Source organism: Trichosurus vulpecula, chromosome 9, assembly GCF_011100635.1.
Source record: "Trichosurus vulpecula isolate mTriVul1 chromosome 9, mTriVul1.pri, whole genome shotgun sequence".
NCBI classification, from domain to species: domain Eukaryota; kingdom Metazoa; phylum Chordata; class Mammalia; order Diprotodontia; family Phalangeridae; genus Trichosurus; species Trichosurus vulpecula.
The window spans coordinates 35,092,033-35,110,885 of record NC_050581.1 but is presented as its reverse complement, the minus strand read 5'-3'; the positions used below and the strand labels follow the sequence as shown (position 1 = coordinate 35,110,885).

At 40.3% G+C, this 18,853-nt stretch overlaps 1 protein-coding gene across 1 annotated transcript in view; it reads left to right on the top strand.

Annotated features, from left to right (window-relative positions):
- Nucleotides 1-18,853, top strand: part of MAMDC2 (MAM domain containing 2) — a 223,208-nt gene that overhangs the window by 185,735 nt on the left and 18,620 nt on the right. Inside the window, exons 10-11 of the mRNA XM_036737380.1 lie at nucleotides 212-305; nucleotides 3,324-3,476. Coding sequence (XP_036593275.1) covers nucleotides 212-305; nucleotides 3,324-3,476 — 247 coding nt within the window. The remainder of the gene's footprint in view (nucleotides 1-211; nucleotides 306-3,323; nucleotides 3,477-18,853) is intronic.

Here is an 18,853-nt window from a genome sequence, read left to right as displayed (position 1 = left end):
GTAAATATGTTTGAAACATGAAAAAAACCTCATGTTTTCCAGGGTCAAAGATCAATGACACCCATTTATTACTTTGCCATTTAAAACAGACAGTCAAGAGTTCATTATGGTTTGATTAAACACTCCTAGTACTGTAATAAAACCTTCGGCTATTCAAATTTCTGCATCTTAGGCAACAGAATTCATGGATACTTGTGCTTGTAAATTACAGGTTGTTTTCATGAGTTGGTGTAAAAGCTTTTGGGACTGCGGCCTTGTAGCCCTGGACGATATAACGGTACAGCTGGGAAACTGCCAGTCTAACGGTAAGACTTGGTTATTTCTATTCTCTAGACAGTTCTTTTCTGTACCTTCCAGCTTTCTTTCTTAGTCATATTAAGAATGGCTCTGGGAAACCTAATTTATTTTCGGAAATTCATTATACTATTCCTATGCCAGTGCTATTTCCCAGCTTGTATGAAAGGAGACATTTACACTGTTATATTCACTAAATTATTAAAACAGAGTTACACTTAGGTGGATCTATGATCTCACCAATGAGAGTACTGTCTCTGATGGTACCAACTATAGCCTTCTTATGCTCTAAGTTTCTTGTCCATAGTCTTACATAGATCCTCCATTTAGATGCCACCCAATGGAGGCTCTCCTGTAGGTTTTGTCATACGTTGTAGGTACCAGTGTAATACATAGACCATCATCCCCTAGTCTTTCCATGTGACCACAGCCTTTTCCAATCATACAGCCAGGGTCATATCACTGTCCAAATATTTTTAATCACAACTATGTATTTCTAAAACATATAAAAGGAAATATATAGTAGTGACTCAAAATGCTTTGTTGGAGCTGTGATCTCTTTGACGTGGATATTCCTTCCACGGGTCCAGATCATAATTCACCTTTGGCTTCTCAGCCCATACAATTCTTGGCAATGTCAGAGGATCATGTTGTTCAGTTGTTTCAGTTGTATCTGACCCTTTGTAACCCAATTTGGAGTTTTCTTGGCAGTTACTGGAGCGGTTTGCCATTTCTTTCTCCAGCTTATTTTACAGATGAGGAAACTGAGGTAGACAGCATTCAGTGTCTTGCCCAGTGTCACACAGCTATTAAGTTGTCTGAGGCAGGATTTGAACTTCCTGATTCCAAGCCCAGTGCTCTATCCAATGTGCCACCTAGCTGCCCCCACAGGATCATAAAGTAATGCCAAAGATATGGAGCTAGAAGGAATCCCAGAGGTCTTCTAGTTCAACCTGCTCATTCTACAGAAAAGGAAACTGGGATCCAGAGAGGTTAGATCACATGCCCAGTATCATGCAGGCAGTAAACAATGGTCAGCATTCAAACCCAGTCTTTTGACTGCAAATTCAGTGCCCTTTTCACTATACTACTATAACACAGACTACCATTATGCCCTTCCATAAATCCATAAATCACCCAGCATGCTGGTGACCTTCCTTTGGATATTTTAAGATTTCATGGGTTTTTTTGTTCAACACTGAGGCTATCTCTTGTTTTTTCCAGTCACAAAGCCTTTTTTGCCACTTTCATTAAATCAATAAGCATATTTGCCTTTCTTTGTATCCCCTGCACTTAGAACATAGTGCCTGGAACATAGTAAGCACTTAATAAATGCTTGTTGAGTGGCTAAAATATGCCAGGTACCATGCTAGGCATGGTAAACATACAAATACAATAATTAAGAACTGCTGCCTGAGCCCATCCTATAGTATAAAAAACGTTGGATTTGGAGTCAGAGTTCTTGTTCTTAAAATTATGTAATATTTATCTGTATACATATATACCTATATGTTTCTCCACTCATATACATACCCACACATCTATTGGAGGGATTTTAATCAGAGAGTTAGAGCAGGAAAATGTAAAATCCCTTATGTACTACTGAGGAAGCTAGGGCCCCGTATTATTGTCCAAGGTCACCTAAGATTATAACGACAACAAAATTTCAGTTTTCAAAATTATTTTAATTGACACTGAAAGTACAGTATAAGTATTCCTCAGAGTGGTCAAATAAAGGTAATTTTAGCAGGCTGAATATTAGGATTTTTATTGAGCACGAAAATGGTATGTACTTCAATGAGGACCATTGGCCTGTATCAGCCAAAATACAATTTATGACAAAGTGAATCATGCCAGCATCTTGGGAAAATAAAGGGAAATGCCAAATTCACACAGCATTTTGAAAAGATTCTGAATGTATTTTGCATAAAACACTCAAAATCTGGCTATGAGAAAGCATAACTACAGTCGGAAAGAGGAAGAAGATCCTAAGAAGTCCAAGGAAAAAGCCTCCAGTCCTTTGCACTTCAGCAAGCAGAATTGTATTTTACAATCCATCTCCCCTCTCATAACCTCCTCGATCATATTTTTCAGTGCCTTCTTTTCCTAGTTACCTCCTAGCCATGAAGTGAATAGAGAGTTTTACTCAAAGTCAGGTAGGTCTAAATTCAAATTTAGTCTCAGATACTTACGAGTTGTGTGACCCTAGACAAGTCGCTTAACCTATGCTTGCCTCAGCTGTCTCAATTGTAAAATGCGGATAATAATAGCACCTGTTTCCTAGGGGTGCTGTGAGAATAAAGTTGGATGATATTCATGAATTACTTTGTAAACATTAAAGCACTATGTAAATGCTAGCTCTCATTCTTGTTCTTATTATCATCTCTTATTCCCAGACAGTGTGTAAGGGATAGAATCCAGCTAACTATGGAAAATGGCCCGGGGCAGATCATGAGAAACACTTAAGCTATTCCAACTCCTCATGTACTACTGTCCCCTCTAGACCCTAGCTGACCCTCCTCCAGTCTGTATTCCACATGTTTGATCCAGGATGAGTTCAAGCTATAGTGTGAACTTGTTACTACATCTTACCATCATCTTGAAGGGGCCTTTATAAATAAAAACCACAACAATTAACATTTCTATATCATGTACTATGTGCCAGGCATCGTGCTAAGTTATAGTTTGGTAAGCGTGGCTTACCAATCAAATATCATCGAGTCACATCTGTGCTTTGAAATAGAAATGAAGGCATGTGAATGCTTACGTGTATAAACACATACATTATGAATATGTAAGTATACACAGGCATGTATGCGGGAAAGTGTACGGCATTCTACCGCATATATAAGGAAGACATTGCTTTCTAGGCAGTGGTATAAATGGATAAGAAAATGTAATAGCTTCCCAACCATGTGCATGAAATATCATTTTGCTGCACTTATAAATAGATCTCATACCATAGGCATTTGAATGCATATTTATGGAAATTGGCTGAAGCAGTCACCAATCCTGCTGTTTTCTTGCAGAGATGCTTCCGCCCCCACCAGGGGAGTGTACTTTTGAGCAAGATGAATGTACATTTACTCAAGAAAGAAGAAACCGGAGCAGCTGGCATCGAAGGAGAGGAGAAACACCCACGTCCTACACGGGTCCAAAAGGGGATCACACTACTGGGGTAGGTGAGTTAAACTCCATGTTGAACTTTCTGAGCAGAGGGAGGCCATGTGGCGTTCTTTAAAGAAAATCTTCCCAAACAGTATTCTCTGACCTTCCCAAGCATCACTTAGAGATCAGCATTTGTCACCTACATAGTGTCCATTTGATACAGTCAGGTACACTCATGCGCAAATTCTATATGGGACTCAGCACATATGTGTTAATTCTATATGGGACTCACCATTTACATATGGAACTCAACATATATGGGTTAACCATAAATGGAATTCAACATACATATGTTAATTATATATGAGACTCAATATACATGTTAGGTCATTTACTGTGCAGGCTTAAAATAGCATTTACTATAGTGCTTCAGCAAACTTCCTTCTCACTGGTCATATGGGGAAAGTGAACCTTCTACCCTAGATCTTGCTTTTCCTTAATTTTTTTGCCTTGATTCCAGGGGTCGGAAACCTGCAGCCTTGAGGCCACATGTGGCCCTGTAGGTCCTCAAGTGTGGCCCTTTGACTGAATCCAGACTTCACAGAACAAATCCTTTTAATAAAAGGATTTGTTCTATAAAATTTTGATTCAGTCAAAAGGCTGCACCCAAGGACCTAGAAGACTACATGTGGCCTTGAGGCCTCAGGTTCCCCATCTTACTACCTTGCCTAAATTTTATTTCTTTGAATTTTCTTTTGAGAATAAACCTCCACTGAGGAGTAAAAATAGTAGAGGCAAGGCAGAGTCCCTAGAGGACTCAACTCAGCTTTACATAGACCAAAAAAAGGGGAGCTGGGAACATGAACTCTTAAAGAAACAGTCTATCCTTCATTGTCACATTAGATTTCTATCACATCTTCACGTATACTGAAGTTGTCTGGAAAGAGTTCAGAATGTTATAATAATAATAACTGTAACTATGGGGACTTCTCTGGGAGAATAGTCTATTCAAAGTAATTATTTAAAAGTTATTTTTTAAATAGAAGCTCAGGAAGGAAACTTTCCCTTTCCCACATTTTACTAGCAATCACTATAGCATCTGGTGACAGGGATTCATACATGTATTCATTCGTGAGCCTTTCTCATTTGGCCCTAAGTATGTTCACATCCAGACAGAGCCTGTTGACATTCCTCTGTTTCCCATAAAGAGATGCCTAAGGATTCAGGACTGTGCCAGTCAGTTATGTGTGTTTATGTGTGTGTGTGGCTGCTAGGGCTTGTCATCACAATCCCTGAAATGCTGGTGTCATTCTACAAGAACTGAGACAGACCTAGGGCCTGCAACCTCTCTGATCAGCCTTACAAGCAGGGAGTGCCTGATCCTACCTGGCACTGGAACCCCACCTGAGTCAGTACAGAAGAGCTCTATGCCTATGCCCAGCCTTCTTTACATGCTCTAATGGACTGATCTGCAAGAAGATGGGGAGGAGTGTGAAGGGTTTTGAGTTGCCACTGGAAGCTGAGTTTAGCCTAAAGACAAGAGGTCTTGTAAAGCTGGGGGCAGGGCCAGCAGAAATTATCAAGTGGAAAGAAGATCAGACTTGCTCCTCCCTGTTTGACCCCAGAAAGCAGAACTAGAAACAGTGGATAGAAGTTGAGAGATGCAGTCTTCATGAGTGTGAGGAAGGCAGGAACTCACAGAGTCTTAGAGTTGGAAGGGACTTCAGAGGCCGTCTATTCCAGCCTGTACCTAGATAAGAATCCCATCTACAACATACCTAATGGGTGGTCATTCAGCCTCAGCTCTCAGACCCAAGGCATTCCACTGCATTTTTACTCAGGGTATCCTAAAAGTTCTTAGACTGACATTCATTCTCCAGTATTCAACATCTAACATGTTCAGTCATTTAGTCGTATCTGACTCTTAGCGATCCCAAGGATTTTGTCCATGGGCTTTTCTTGGCAAAGGTACTGGAGTGGTTTGCCATTTCCTTCTCCAGTGTGTCCCCATTTTACAGATGATGAACTGAGGCAAATAGGAGTTAAGTGATTTGCTCAGGGTCACATAGGTAGTAAGTGACTGAGGCCAGATTTAAACTCAGATCTTCCTGACTTCTGGCCCAGTGATCTATCACCACCTAGCTGCCCCAATACAAATATACCCAGTAAATATAATTACAAGCTTAGGTTCTACCTCATTGTGCTGTTAATGTATTTTTTTTTGCTTGATGGGAAGATCTTTCCCATCCACTAATAGGCCCATGTGCCCTGCTTAAGTCACATGGAAGCCTAAGTCACATGAGCCTGGGTCACAAGGGTTGTGATGCCCTCTGACCCTAAAGAAGTATTTATATATTCTGAGTTAGCATTTTGCTTTGGGCATCACTCATGGGAAGTGTTCGCATGATTTAGCCAGATGAGACTCTGGGTAGCCGTGAAGGAGCCCCCCTGGCTTTGAAAACCCAGATGTTGGTGATTCTCTCTCTGGTAACTATGTATGTATTGCTATGGTCAGACAGCTAGAAGCCCTGTGTATTGATTTGTGTTATTTGCTCTGTTTATGTAATTTCTGCTTGTAATTTCTGTTTGTATTTGCTCTGAAGTTCAGGGTGTTGACTCTTTCCCTGAGCTAAGTGAATGGTAGATATATGTTTGATTAAAGTAAGATTGTTGACCCCTTTAAAGCTGCTTTCTTTCAGAAAAGCAGATCAAAGAACCTATGCTAGCAGCCCTCCTGTGTGCTGGTCTTATTGGTCTTACACCCCTACAGCAGCTGCAAGCAATATGGTTGTTACACTCATTCATTTAGTGACTGCTTCATGTTCCATCATAAACACATCCAGAGGCCAATTTCACCACCACAACAAAACATATCAACAGCCAAGGAACAAATCAACACCTTCAAAACATCAGCAGCTCCGAGCAGATACATAAACATTTTATCTTCTCCACATAGTCAGCAGCCTTTCTCCTGGGATTAGCTTTAACAACTGAAACTACACAATATTGTATTTTTAGTATAATACCAATGCTAGCTTACATTGTATATAGCACCTTCTAGTTTGTGAATGGTATAGTATAGTATGATACTTTACATTTTGTGAATCCTGGCCCAGACATTTATTAGCTATGCAACCTTAAGCAAGTTATTTAAGGTCTCTGAGCCTCACTGTCCCCATCCATAATAAAATGGGAATAGTAAGAGCTTCTAGGCCTACCTCACAGGATTACTGTGAGAATTAAATGAGAGAATATACGTTGACTGCTTTGTAAACCTCTAATGTGTTAGCTATTATCATACAGGATTGCATTTAATCAGTATTTGACTTAGCCAGAATTCATGTTTTTATTAGAAACATGTTACTTTTGTATTAATTATATGGTTGTCAAGCCACCCTTACTTTCTTTGTAAATCACATCTTTCATAATTGGAATGTAATGTTCAATGGTAAAAAGTACAAAACTCAAAAGAGTCCATTTTAAGCATCTCTCCTACTGTAAAACTTGCTGCAAAGTGCACTGATTGATAAGGGAACCATTGTATGCAAATTTCAAACACCAACTAACTAGTAACTAAAAAGGTGTTTGAGAAATGGAACGTCTCTTTCCTCTTAGTCAGTGGAAAATTATGTGGTTGAAGTTTCTAACTGAGGAAAAAAAGAAAAAGTGGAGTTTATACTTTCCCAGGGTAAATGTTTTATACCTTCTCTCATAGGGAAAGAGAAGAGAAAAAAAGAGAAAACAGAACAAGAAGATTAATTCTTCTCTTCCCTTCCCTTCCCTTCTCTTTCCTTTCTTCCCTTCTCTTTTTTTCTCTTCTTTTTCTTTCTGTTCCTAGAATGTTCTCTTTACCATGAGCAGCTTTTTCCTTGGGTTAATTGGAAGAAGGCAAAATGAGGAAGATAAAGAACAAATTTTCTGAGAAACAAGTGGCTCCAAAGAAAGTCCACTGTAATCAGTCCACAGCAGTCTATGCAAAGTGCTGTAAGAGTTCAGAAGAGGGACTGATTGTTTCTGTCTCAGGGCATCAGAGAAGGCTTTATGAAAAAATGGCAGTTAAATTGGGCATTGAAGGATGGCCAATATTTGACAGGTGGTGATGCAGGACAGGCGAGGTAATTCTACTAAGGAAAGAACAGCATGGGCAAAGGCACAGATGCACCAAATTGTGGGGCACATTTGGGAAATAGCTTAGAGCTATAGGGAGACACAGAAGGCAGCATGGGCTCTTTGCTCTCATAGAACATAGAATCTAATGGGGAAAAGAAGAACTACTAACATATCTGAGCAACCAACAGAAAATAGATTATTAGATGTGAGGTTGCAGGGTATATTAGAAGTGCTATAGCAATTCAGGAGAGGACTCTAATGGAAGAATTAGGACTTTAGTTGAGCCTTTAAAAGAGGGTAGAATTTGGATAGGTGGAGAGGCGTGGGAATGGCATTCCATTGTGAGCATCAGTATGGAGGTAGGAGTGAGCAGGACATTTCTTGGAGATGAACTCAAAACTTTATATGACCATATCTATTCCCTGGCATCTTCCACATATGTATATATGTATGTACATATGTGTATTATATGTATGTATGTGTGAGTGTGTATAGTTTTCATAGAATCATAGATTTAGGACCGGAAGGCTCCTTACAGACCATATCTAGTCCAGTGATTCTTAACCTTTTTTGTGTCATGGCTGGCAGTCTGGTGAAGCCTGTGGACCCTTCCTCAAAATATATTTTTTTGAAAATACATAGGACTACAAAGGAAGATAATTATTTTGAAATACAGTTATTAAAATAGTCTTAATAACAAGTTCACAAACCCCAGGCTAAGAACCCCTGATCTTAGTGCTTCATTTTATAATTGAGAAAACTGAGACCCAGAAAGACTAAGCCCAAGGTTACACAAATAATAGGTGGAAGAATCAAGACTTAAACTCAGTACCTCTGACTATAAATCCAGTCTTCCTGAAAGAATAAATGCCCCATTACCCCAAAATGTCTTCTCCATCTCTCCTCTGTCTTCCTCAGTATCTACAGTTCCTACCTTTGATGAATCTTTAGTTATAGCTTGGAGGGCTCCTGTGAAAATGCAAATAGTTTATCTGGATAGGGTAATACATTAATCTGAAAAGATTGATGAATGCCAAAGCTGTGTTTGAAACATTAAGTATCTATGATTTTATCAATGTAGGGAACTCTTGGTATTGGATCTCCTTCCACCAATGCAAATTGCAATCCCCCTATAATTTAGTAGATAAATTCTAAGGATTTCCCTGACTCACATAGTGGTTAAGTGTGACTTGTCCTGGTAAGTGGCAGAGATAGTATTTGAACGGACATGTAGTTGATTTCAGATCTGGCACCATATCCTCTATGTCACACTACCTCTTTACTGGGATACTTTATTCAAATTAAGCTAGCCCATTTACTCAGTAGGACTCTAAGATAATTGAACAAAAAACAGGTAACTCTTGATTGGGAGAGAAAGGGGAGCTCCAGAACATGGGACATTGCTAAGGAAGAACAGGCTTGGGAGAGAACATGGTCCAATGGAAAGGGTATTAATCTGGAGTCAGAGGACCCAGCTCTGACACTGATGACCTTGCTATTTCTTACACATGACTTCTCCATGTCTCCATGACTTTGCACTGACTGTCCCCATTGCCTGGAAGGCTCTTCCTATCGGCCTGTGCTTCTTAGAGTTGTTGGCTTCCTTCAAGCCCAGCCTTCTGGAGGCCCTGGGTCCGTCGTAGTTCTCACGGTGATACCATGGGGCTGTCACATCGCTGGGACTCAGTTTTCTCATCTGTAAAATAAAAGAATATGACTTAATGACCTCAGGGGTCCCTTCCAATAGTAAAGCTATGGCTGTTATTTCCTATGATGTCACAGGACAAGGCCCTGGATAGACAGGAGCTAGCATTAGGGTCCTAGGTATACTGGCTCAGGAGAGAGAAACAGAGGCCAGAAAGAGGAAAGGATGGGATGGCTAACACCAAATATTGCCTGCTTTACATTTTGACTAAGCTAGTCTTTGCCATTCCTTGCCCCCTTCTAGCTAGTTACTTCACTATTTTAGGTGTATCTCTTGTTTCCCCAATTGAATTAGAAATTCCTTAAAGCCAGGGATTGTCTCTTATATTTCTTTGTTACTCTTATTGTGCAGCAAGTATAGAACCAGCAAGGTGGTTTGTTGGACTTGGAAGCAAAGAGACTTGAGTTCAAATTCTACCTCAGATACTTACTAAAGCTGGGGGACCTTGGGCAAGTCACTTAACCTCTCTCAGCCTCAGTTTCCTGATCTGTAAAATGGGCGTAATATGAGCATTACCTGCCTCATTAGTCTAGTTGTGAGGTCAAAATCAGATAACATGTGTAAAGTGCTCTGTAAAATTTATCGTGCTATATAAATGCTAGCCGTTGTAATTAGATACTCGCATGTGCCACACTTAGCAGGATAGGGAATAGGACCTGAATCTGTGGTTTCACTGGGGTGAGGGGCTCAGATGAGGCAACTCCCAGGACCTTCCCTACAATGCACAGGCTTGGAGAGTTGTCTAGCTCTGATTGGTTAACTCAGCTGAGTATGTAACAGAGGACTTTTCTTGAGGACTTGACTCAAGGTCTTCCTGGCTTGGAGGCGACTTCTCTATTTACTGTCTCTCTACTGTGTATATACACATTGGAGGTTTACAGTAAATACTTGCCGAACAAACAGAGGGCCAGCTCTTTTATTTCTCTCTGAATCATTAGGCTAGAAGAAGGCAAACATCCAAATGTTCTTGACTAGCAATGACTCTCCCAGTTTCTCCACTGCCAAAACACAAATATCATGAAAATCTAATAAGAAGCCTGCAGGGCTTATCAAATCATTTGAATTTTATTCACTAATTTACATCAGGTCTGGAGTCTCTGAGCATATGAGAACTTGTTAAAGAAAAAATAATGAACAAAAGTTTCATTATGTTTTGCATTGTAAAGATCAAGAGTTTTGTTTGTGTGTGTAAGAGGGTCTGACAGTGGTAGTTCAGAGAGACTCCTTGTCTTTTTGCACACTCAGAAAGCAGGTTTCAGTAAGCAGTGATAGGCAAGAAGCCACTGTGGAAAATGTAATGCAAAAACTCTTTTTTTTTTGAGGGGGGAAGGCAGGGCAACTGGGGTTAAGTGACTTGCCCAAGGTCACACAGCTAGTAAGTGTGCCAAGTGTCTGAGGCCAGATTTGAACTCAGAACCTCATGACTCCAGGGCCAGTGCTCTACTCACTGCACAACCTAGCTGCCCCAATGCAAAAACTCTTGGTAAAACTAATAACTATTCAGGTTATACCACTGTCCTATTAGATGAAACTTTGGAATGGTTCAAAACATGGAAAATCTCAGTTTTTCAGCAAGTTCTTTCCAGAGCCTATCTTTTTTCTTTTCCCTCTCTATTTTATTTCTCTTATTTATTTCTCCTTTAAAACAACAAGCTGTTCTTAAAACACCTTGAATTGTGTGCCAACTAAATACTTCAGCGTTTGAATGATTTGTGATTTCATCAATGTGGGTACTCCCTCCATCAACACAGATTGTATCCTATAATAGGCAACCTTCATATGACCAGGAAAACTCATTACCTGAGCCACAAACTCCTGGTGATGAGTCCAAACTCAGCAGGGTTTTTATCCTCAGAGCACAAAATAAATAGGATCAGAAATCTAGAAATAAAAGGATCCTTAGCAAACATATATTCCAACTTGCTTATTTTATGAATTAAGAGACTAATGGCTAAGGATATTAGAGGACTTGCCCGAGGACACACAGAGAGTAAACACCAGAGCCAGAGTTGGAACCCAAGTCCTCTGCCTCCAGAACCAGGGCTCTTTCTCCATTGTAACACACTGCTTCACAGTCTGTCCCTAGGCCAGTCTTTTTTTTATATATTTTGATAACTATTCCAGTATAACTGGCTTCCTCTGTAACACTCTATATTTTATTTAATGCATTTAAAACATGACCAATGAACCCAAGATCACCTCCAGGCCAGGATAAGGCATTGGAGGAAAATTTCAGTGAGATGCCAACTGAAGAAAATGGCCTTAAGTTTAGTACCCACTATACACCTCTTTCCTCCTCCCCCCAAAAATATGTTCCATCATCAAAAATGAGCAATTTACTATACTGGTTCTAGTTACCTATGAGCAAAATGTCCAAAGCATTTTTTTGTCTTTAATTTTTGGGGGGTGCGTTTTCTTGCTGTGTAAAGTAACAGTCACCCCATTGCTCCCTTGTTTGATCAGACCAGATATTGTCTTTCTTGTATTGACAAAAAACATGACCTAGGACAACTCCTACTGCCTGCACTTGAATCAAGTGATATTTTCACCATTTGCACACTCTCACCCTTCAATGCCAGAAGCAAGGATTGAATTGTTTACTTGAAAATGGAAAATTCAAGTGAGTGATATTTATGGGTCCCTAGCAACATATTTAGCAGAAGACAATGGTATTATTAATTTCAATGAAGTTTACTTTTTTGTGAATCTGTATTAATTTGGGAACCCAATCAAAATTTCAGAAAAGGCCCTTACTTTTATTAATCACTTTCTCCACTGATGAATTCCCACCTAACACCCACCACCACCACCATCTGTGCACCTCCAATTTCTTGAATAGTATTAATGCCACAGATATGGAGCCTGGAGGAGGATGTGAGAGAACTCATATATTCACCAATTAAAGCAAAAATTAATTGATGTCTCTTCTAGAGTATTCACATGTATTAATAATGACAACTCACATTCACATACCATCGTAAGGCTTAAAAAGTATTTTCTCTGCAATCATCCTATGAGAAAGCTAATAGTACAAATAGTGTTTTCTCCATTTTATGGAAGCTGGGGAGAGATGAATTCCCAGGTAATATTTACAAGCTAGTATCCCCATTTTACACATGAGGAAATTGTTCTCAAAGTGGCTAAATGATCAGCCCAGGACCATGAGGCTTGTAACTGCAAGACCCAGGACCTGAACTGGAGCTCCGGAGCTCCTGAGCCCACTACCAGCGTCTTCTACCTTGGCTGCCTTTCCTCTCATTTAAGGCCACAAGTTTACAAAATTTAAGTATGAGACTAACAAAATCTTAGAAATATAAGAGGCCTTAGAGAATACCTAATCCAGGTGATCTCAAGATCTTGTCTGGCATATCCTCAAACTATCGCCATAGGCCCTTTCTTCCACTTTCTCCCTTTCCTCAGTTTCCTGGCATTCCTACTGGGGAAGAAAGTGCAACTATCATTAGGGACCCCCATTGCTTATTTTGTGGAGGGGTGATCACAAGTACACATAAGATCATAGCTTTACAGCTAGACAGAACCATTTAGGCCATCGAGTTGGGCTCCTTCATTATACAAACGAGGAAACTGAGCCCCAGAGAGGTTAAAGAGACTTACCCTAAGTCACACAAGTGGGTTAAGTAGCAGCGCTGTGAATCAAACTCAGGGCCTGTGACTCCACACTCAGAATTCTTTCTCACAGATGTGTTGGTAAATGTTTAACAACTGGCTCTCCAAAAAAAAAAATCTGCATTATTAACATTTTCTCTTAAACTGCATTATTACTGCAAAATTTTCTCTTAAATCTGCATTATTAAACATTTTCCCTTTCACTTAAACTTAGACAATCAAAAAACCAGTAAATCAAGCCCTGATTTGTAGCATTTCCTGATTTCTGATATGTAAAGGCTCACAATGAAAATTGGCTCTCGAGCATGTACAAGATGACTCCAGCACACCCTTGGATTTGGATCTTCTGGAGTTCACAACTCCGCCACACACCCTGCCCCCACTCCACCCCCCCTTTTTTTTTCAGAAGAGAAAACTAAGGCTCACAGTGTTTAGCTTGCCTAAGGCCACATAGCTATTTAGCAGGGGGAGGGGTGGGAAATAGATCTGGAATACAAATCATCTAATTTCTAAACCTGGACTAAATAATATTTCGGGCAGCTAGGTGGCACAGGGGATAGTGCTAGGCCTGGAATCAGGAAGACCTGAGTTCATATCTTCCTCAGATACTTACAGTATCTGTGTGACCCTGTGCAAATCACTTAACCCTGTTGGCCTCAGTTTCCTCATCTGTAAAATGAGCTGGAGAAGGAAATGGCAAATGATTCCATTATCTCCATCAAGAAAACCTCAAATGGGCTCATGAAGAGTCAGACACAATTGAAAATGATGGGGTATAGGCTCTGGGAACCCCCGTGAATTCTCCTTGAATCTTCCCACTTGATCTGGCATTCCCCCGAGGCCATAAGCCTTCCGTTATTGCTATGCCCAAATCTCTGTTACCCTTAACCTAGCCTAGCCCTCCATTGTCTGTTATCTCCAGGTAGCCTGCAGCTACTTCCCACTACTGGTCACTCCGAATCAAGACCCTCCCTAGACCCACCCCCTCCAGTCACCCCAGACTTCTTGACCACCCTAGATCCCTCCCACAGTCTTTCTGTATATAAAACCCATCTTGCCTCCATGAAGGTGCTCAGATTCAGTCTAGCTCAGATTCAATCTGGCCCACTGGCATTAGGAAAACAAATACTCAGATTCCTTAAAAGTCTAGCCAATGCTAAGATTTCTTAAGAGTCTGGCCAATATGGTGGATTTTTAATAAACTTTGTTTTTCTTTGACTGATAGAAGGCTTGGGTCAAATTTACTTGGGCAGGACCCAGCTTGTCACTATCTTGGGGTCCCAACACCCCTAAAGCTCAACAAAGGACTGAACAACAATACTAAATAGCACTGGCTTACACATATAAGGCATTTTATGGTGTACAAAGCATTTCAGACTATCATCTCATTTGATCCTCAAAGGCGCTTTGCAAGGTAATGAAAGTAATGTTATTCCAATTTTACAGATAAAGAGAGTCTCAGGTAAAACCAACTTGCGCGAGATCTTATGGCTTTTGTGTCAGAGATGGGAACTGAATCCACGTCTGGTTTTCCTTTTACCATACCATGCTGTCCCCACCTGAAGTGACTGGCTAGGGGAACAGAAGATTTGGGTTCTAGACCATGGTATCCCCATCTCAAAAGGGAAGGGGTTGGCCTAGGTGATCTGAAAGGTCCCCTTCAATTCTAGCCTCTCATAATTCTATGAAATATAGTCTACATTTTCTCAGGCTGGTCAACCAGAAAGGAAGCAAGGCAGTAATGATGACAAGTCCTAATTGATCATGGGCTGTAAGTGACACATTCATCATCTTGGGTTCTCATCTTTGGGGCCAGATGTCCTCGACATTAAAAAGACCTATCACCCCATCTGTCACCTTTTATTAGCAGTCTCAGTAGAGAGAACAGTCGATTTTAGGGTCTCATCTACTAATCCACTTGCTTAGCTTAACAAAGAATCTCTACTGAACCAGCCATGTTTGAGGAAGTACATTAAATAACACCATCTTATACTGGTACTTAATCTAAATAAGAGACGTAGAGCTGCTGTCCCTCCCTGCCTCGCTTTCCAGCTGTGTTTGGTAGTGGTACGCTCAGCATCTTGATGAATTGGTTAATCAATTTGGGAAGGAGGCGATATGGTGGCCAGAGCACTGGATATGGAATCAGGAAGACCCAGGTTCAAATGCTGCCTGAGTCACTTATTAGCTGTGTGACCCTGGGCAAATCACTTGATTTCTCTCACTCTCAAGTTTCCTTCCCGCTGGAAAATGGGAATAACGGTAGCATCTACCTTCAGGGCTGCTGTGAGGATAAACCAAGAGGAGGTCTGTAAAGCACTTTGCAAACCTTAAAGTGCCACATAAGTGTTTGCTATTGTTACTCTCAATCAGTCAATAAACATTGATTTATCTATTAATCCTACTATGTGCTGGGCCCAGTGCTAAAGAGACAAAAAGACAGTCCCTGCCCTCAAGGGGCTTACAATCTAATAAGGATAGCAGCATACAAACATAAATCCAAAGCAAACCAGGATAAATAGGAAATAGTTGACAAAGGAAAGACATTAGAATTAAGATTAAAGAAGGCTTCCTGTAAAACTAAAAGTTTTACATGGAACTTGAAAGAAACCAGGGAAGTCAACAGGTTCCAGGGATAGGGGCCAGCCAGAGAAATTGCTGGGAGATAGAGATGCAGAATCTTGTTTGTTTGGAACAGTCAGGAGGCCAGTGTCACTTTATAGAAGAGTAAATGGTAGAAAGTAAAGTCTAAGAAGACTAGAAAGGTAGGAGGGGCATAGGTTGTAAAGGGCTCTGAATGCCAAACACAGCATTTTGTCCTTGATTCTGGAGGTGATAGGGAGCCTTTTAAGTTTCTTGAATAAAGGGTTGGTGGGTGGTGACACAGTCAGACCTTTGCTTTAGGGAAATCATGTTAGTGACTGAATAGAGAATGGATTGGAGTGGAAAGAGACTTGAAGCAGGCAGACCCACCATCAGGCTATTGCAATAATCTAGGCATGAGGTGATAAGGTCCTGTACCAGAGAGGTGACTGTCAAAGGAGAGAAGGACGCATATTTGAGAGATGTTGCAAGGGTGGAATTGACAGGCCTTGATGACAGATTGGATATAGGGGTGAGAGAGAGTGAGGAGTCCAGGATGATACCTGGTTGCAAGCCTGAGGGACTGGTGTTACCCTGGACAGTAACAAGAAGTTTGGGAGAGGAAGGGTTAAGGGGGAAAGATGATGAATTCTGTTTTGGACATGTTGAGTTTAAAATGTCTACCGGAAATTCAATTCAAGATGTCTAATTGCAAATCTATAAATTTCTACCCATAAGCCACAGTTCAAATGGAAAAGTAGGGAAAACAGTAGGAAAGTTTTCTTCCTTCTGCGGATATACAATCTATATGGCTATGTTCTGTGGAACTGGAAGGGGGAGAATCCAGTAGGAAAATCACAAAGCTTAGATGCTTCTAACACACATCAAAGAACTCTGGTTTTTTGTTACAATCTTATTTTCATAGAACCTAAAGTTAGAAGATATCTTAGAGGTTATCTATTCTAAACTCCCGCATAGTGCAAAAATCTCTTCTACATCATCTACATGACAAGCAGTCACTGAGCCTTTGCTTCTATTCACATAGTACTTTCTGATATTATACAAGCTTCCAGAATGACAATCTCCCCTAGTCCATCCACAAGCAGCTCTCAGTCATCAGTTGAAATTCGCTATATTGAACCATCACCTTCCATCTAAATTCCATTCATTGACACTGATTTCCCCCATTCTAATCTCTCTTCCACGTTACAGCTTTTCAACTTTTTAAAAATAGCTCTCATGCAGAGTGGATAGAGAGCCAACCTTGGAACCAAGAAGACCTAGGTTGAAGTTCTTTCTCTGTCTCATACTAGCTATGGGACAAATAAACAAATCACTTAACCTCTCAGTGCCCCTAGGCAACTCTCTACAGTAGGAGTTCTTAGCCTTTAATCTTTGAACTTGTTCTTTTTAAAAATATATATTTTGATAACTATATTTCAATATAAACGGCTTCCTTTGCAATCCTATGTATTTTATTTTGTGCATTTAAAACAATTCTTCTAAGAAGGGGTCCATTGACTTCATCAGACTGCCAGAGGGGTCCCTGGTGGAACCTTTTCTCTAAAACTGTAAGTTAGAGATTAACTGCTAATCTGCATCGGCTAAAATAGTTTCCATGCTGAGAGTTCCCTATATTGACAAAATCACAAGTCTGGAGAAAAAAAGGTCTTCCCTAATAGTCTCATCCTCATGTTCACTGCTGGACATCCTTCTATTAAGGACTGAGAGCTTAGCCAATGAGGATCAGATATGCAGCACTAGGCTGAATCTCTGATACCCATCATCATCATCACTTATATTCCTGCTTGATGTATCTGTGTCCAAGCCCCAGAGTAGTACAGACACACATACATGTACTATAGGAGCTCTTATGTGGAGTAGTGGAAAGCATGCTGGATTTGGAATCAGGACATATGTTAAAATCCAGGTTCTACCATATACAGCCTGTGTGACCTTAGGCAAGTCACAACTTCTCTGAACCTTCATTTTCTTCACCTGTAAAGTGAGAGGGTCAAGCTAGATGACCTGAGTTGTAACTCTAAATCTATGATTCTGTGAAACTTGCCACACACAGCAAAACAGAGCGCTAAACCACCGTCACCAAACCATGGCATGGCTTTTATAGCCTTTTTTATGGCCATTTAACCTCCTAATTTCCCACTCCCTTCCTGAGAAATGGCAGCAAAGCTCAATTGGTCTGATGTCTGTACACAAGCGCTGTTCTCCAACAATGATTCCACCTAGATACTCCTTCCCTCTAACCCAGGTTCAAGGTAGAGCTGGCATGCTTCTTATGCCTCTGCAGTGCATACCTCCAGCTGAGTTTCATTCTCCCCATTCCTTTTGCTAACTTGATCTCCTGTCATCCATGGTAAATATCTCCATTTCCTTCAAACGATCTTCAAGTCCCCTCACCATCTTAATCACTTTCCTCTAGACATTCTTCAATTTTTTAAGTTCCCTCCTAAAATGCACTGCCCAGAAAAGAACACGATGCACCAATGTGGTCCCCTCCCTTGTTCTATACACTCTATGTCTGTCAATATAGCCTAGTGTTGCTTTAAATTTTTTGGTGGCTACATCCCAGCTTTGATTCATGTTGAACTTGCAATCAACCAAAACCTCTAAGTTTCCTTCACATGAACTGCCCTCTAACCACACCTACCTCATCCTGTACTTGTACATTTGACATTTTTTTTCACTAAAGTGCAGGACCTAACAATTCTCCCTATTAAATTTCATTTTATTTGTCCCTTGCAGATAGGGAGGGGCATTTGGCAATAATTCCATTTTCCCAAATGGAAAACTTAAATAGAGATTAGGTGAAGGGCCCAAAAAGAATTACTCCATTTTACAGTCAGGACTGGGCCAAGTCTCCTGTCCTCTGCCTGGTCCCCTATTCAGTAGGATACAATCTAATGAGTAGCTAGAAAAGTAACTGGTAGCATGATAATTTATCATATTAAAAGCACACACATATTACCAAGTCTGAGATCAACCAAATGGCAAGTATTTGTCACCTACAATGGAATTCGTGTTCTAAATAAATTGAAAAAAAACTATCCCTTCTTGCAAGAAGCTTACTTTCTACTGGGGGAGACAAAAGCCATATATGAGACAGGACAACTATAAAGAGAATAAATACAAATAAATACATCCTTTTCTTCTTTCTTTATCAGTGGGCCTTGGCGTAACTGAACCCTATAAAATCCAAGTGCCTAATTCTATATTGCAACCTATTTTTAACTTCAGACTTTCATTGGGAATGCTCAGATGATTTTCATTTTTATGTCCTTGAGAATATCAATCACAATTTATTGTGAATGGGTATTAAAGCAAAGTACTGTCCTCATCTAGGTGTCATCAAAGCTAGAACAAACAAAAGGAAACATCTATTTGTTTTTTACTGAGATAAATCAGCCC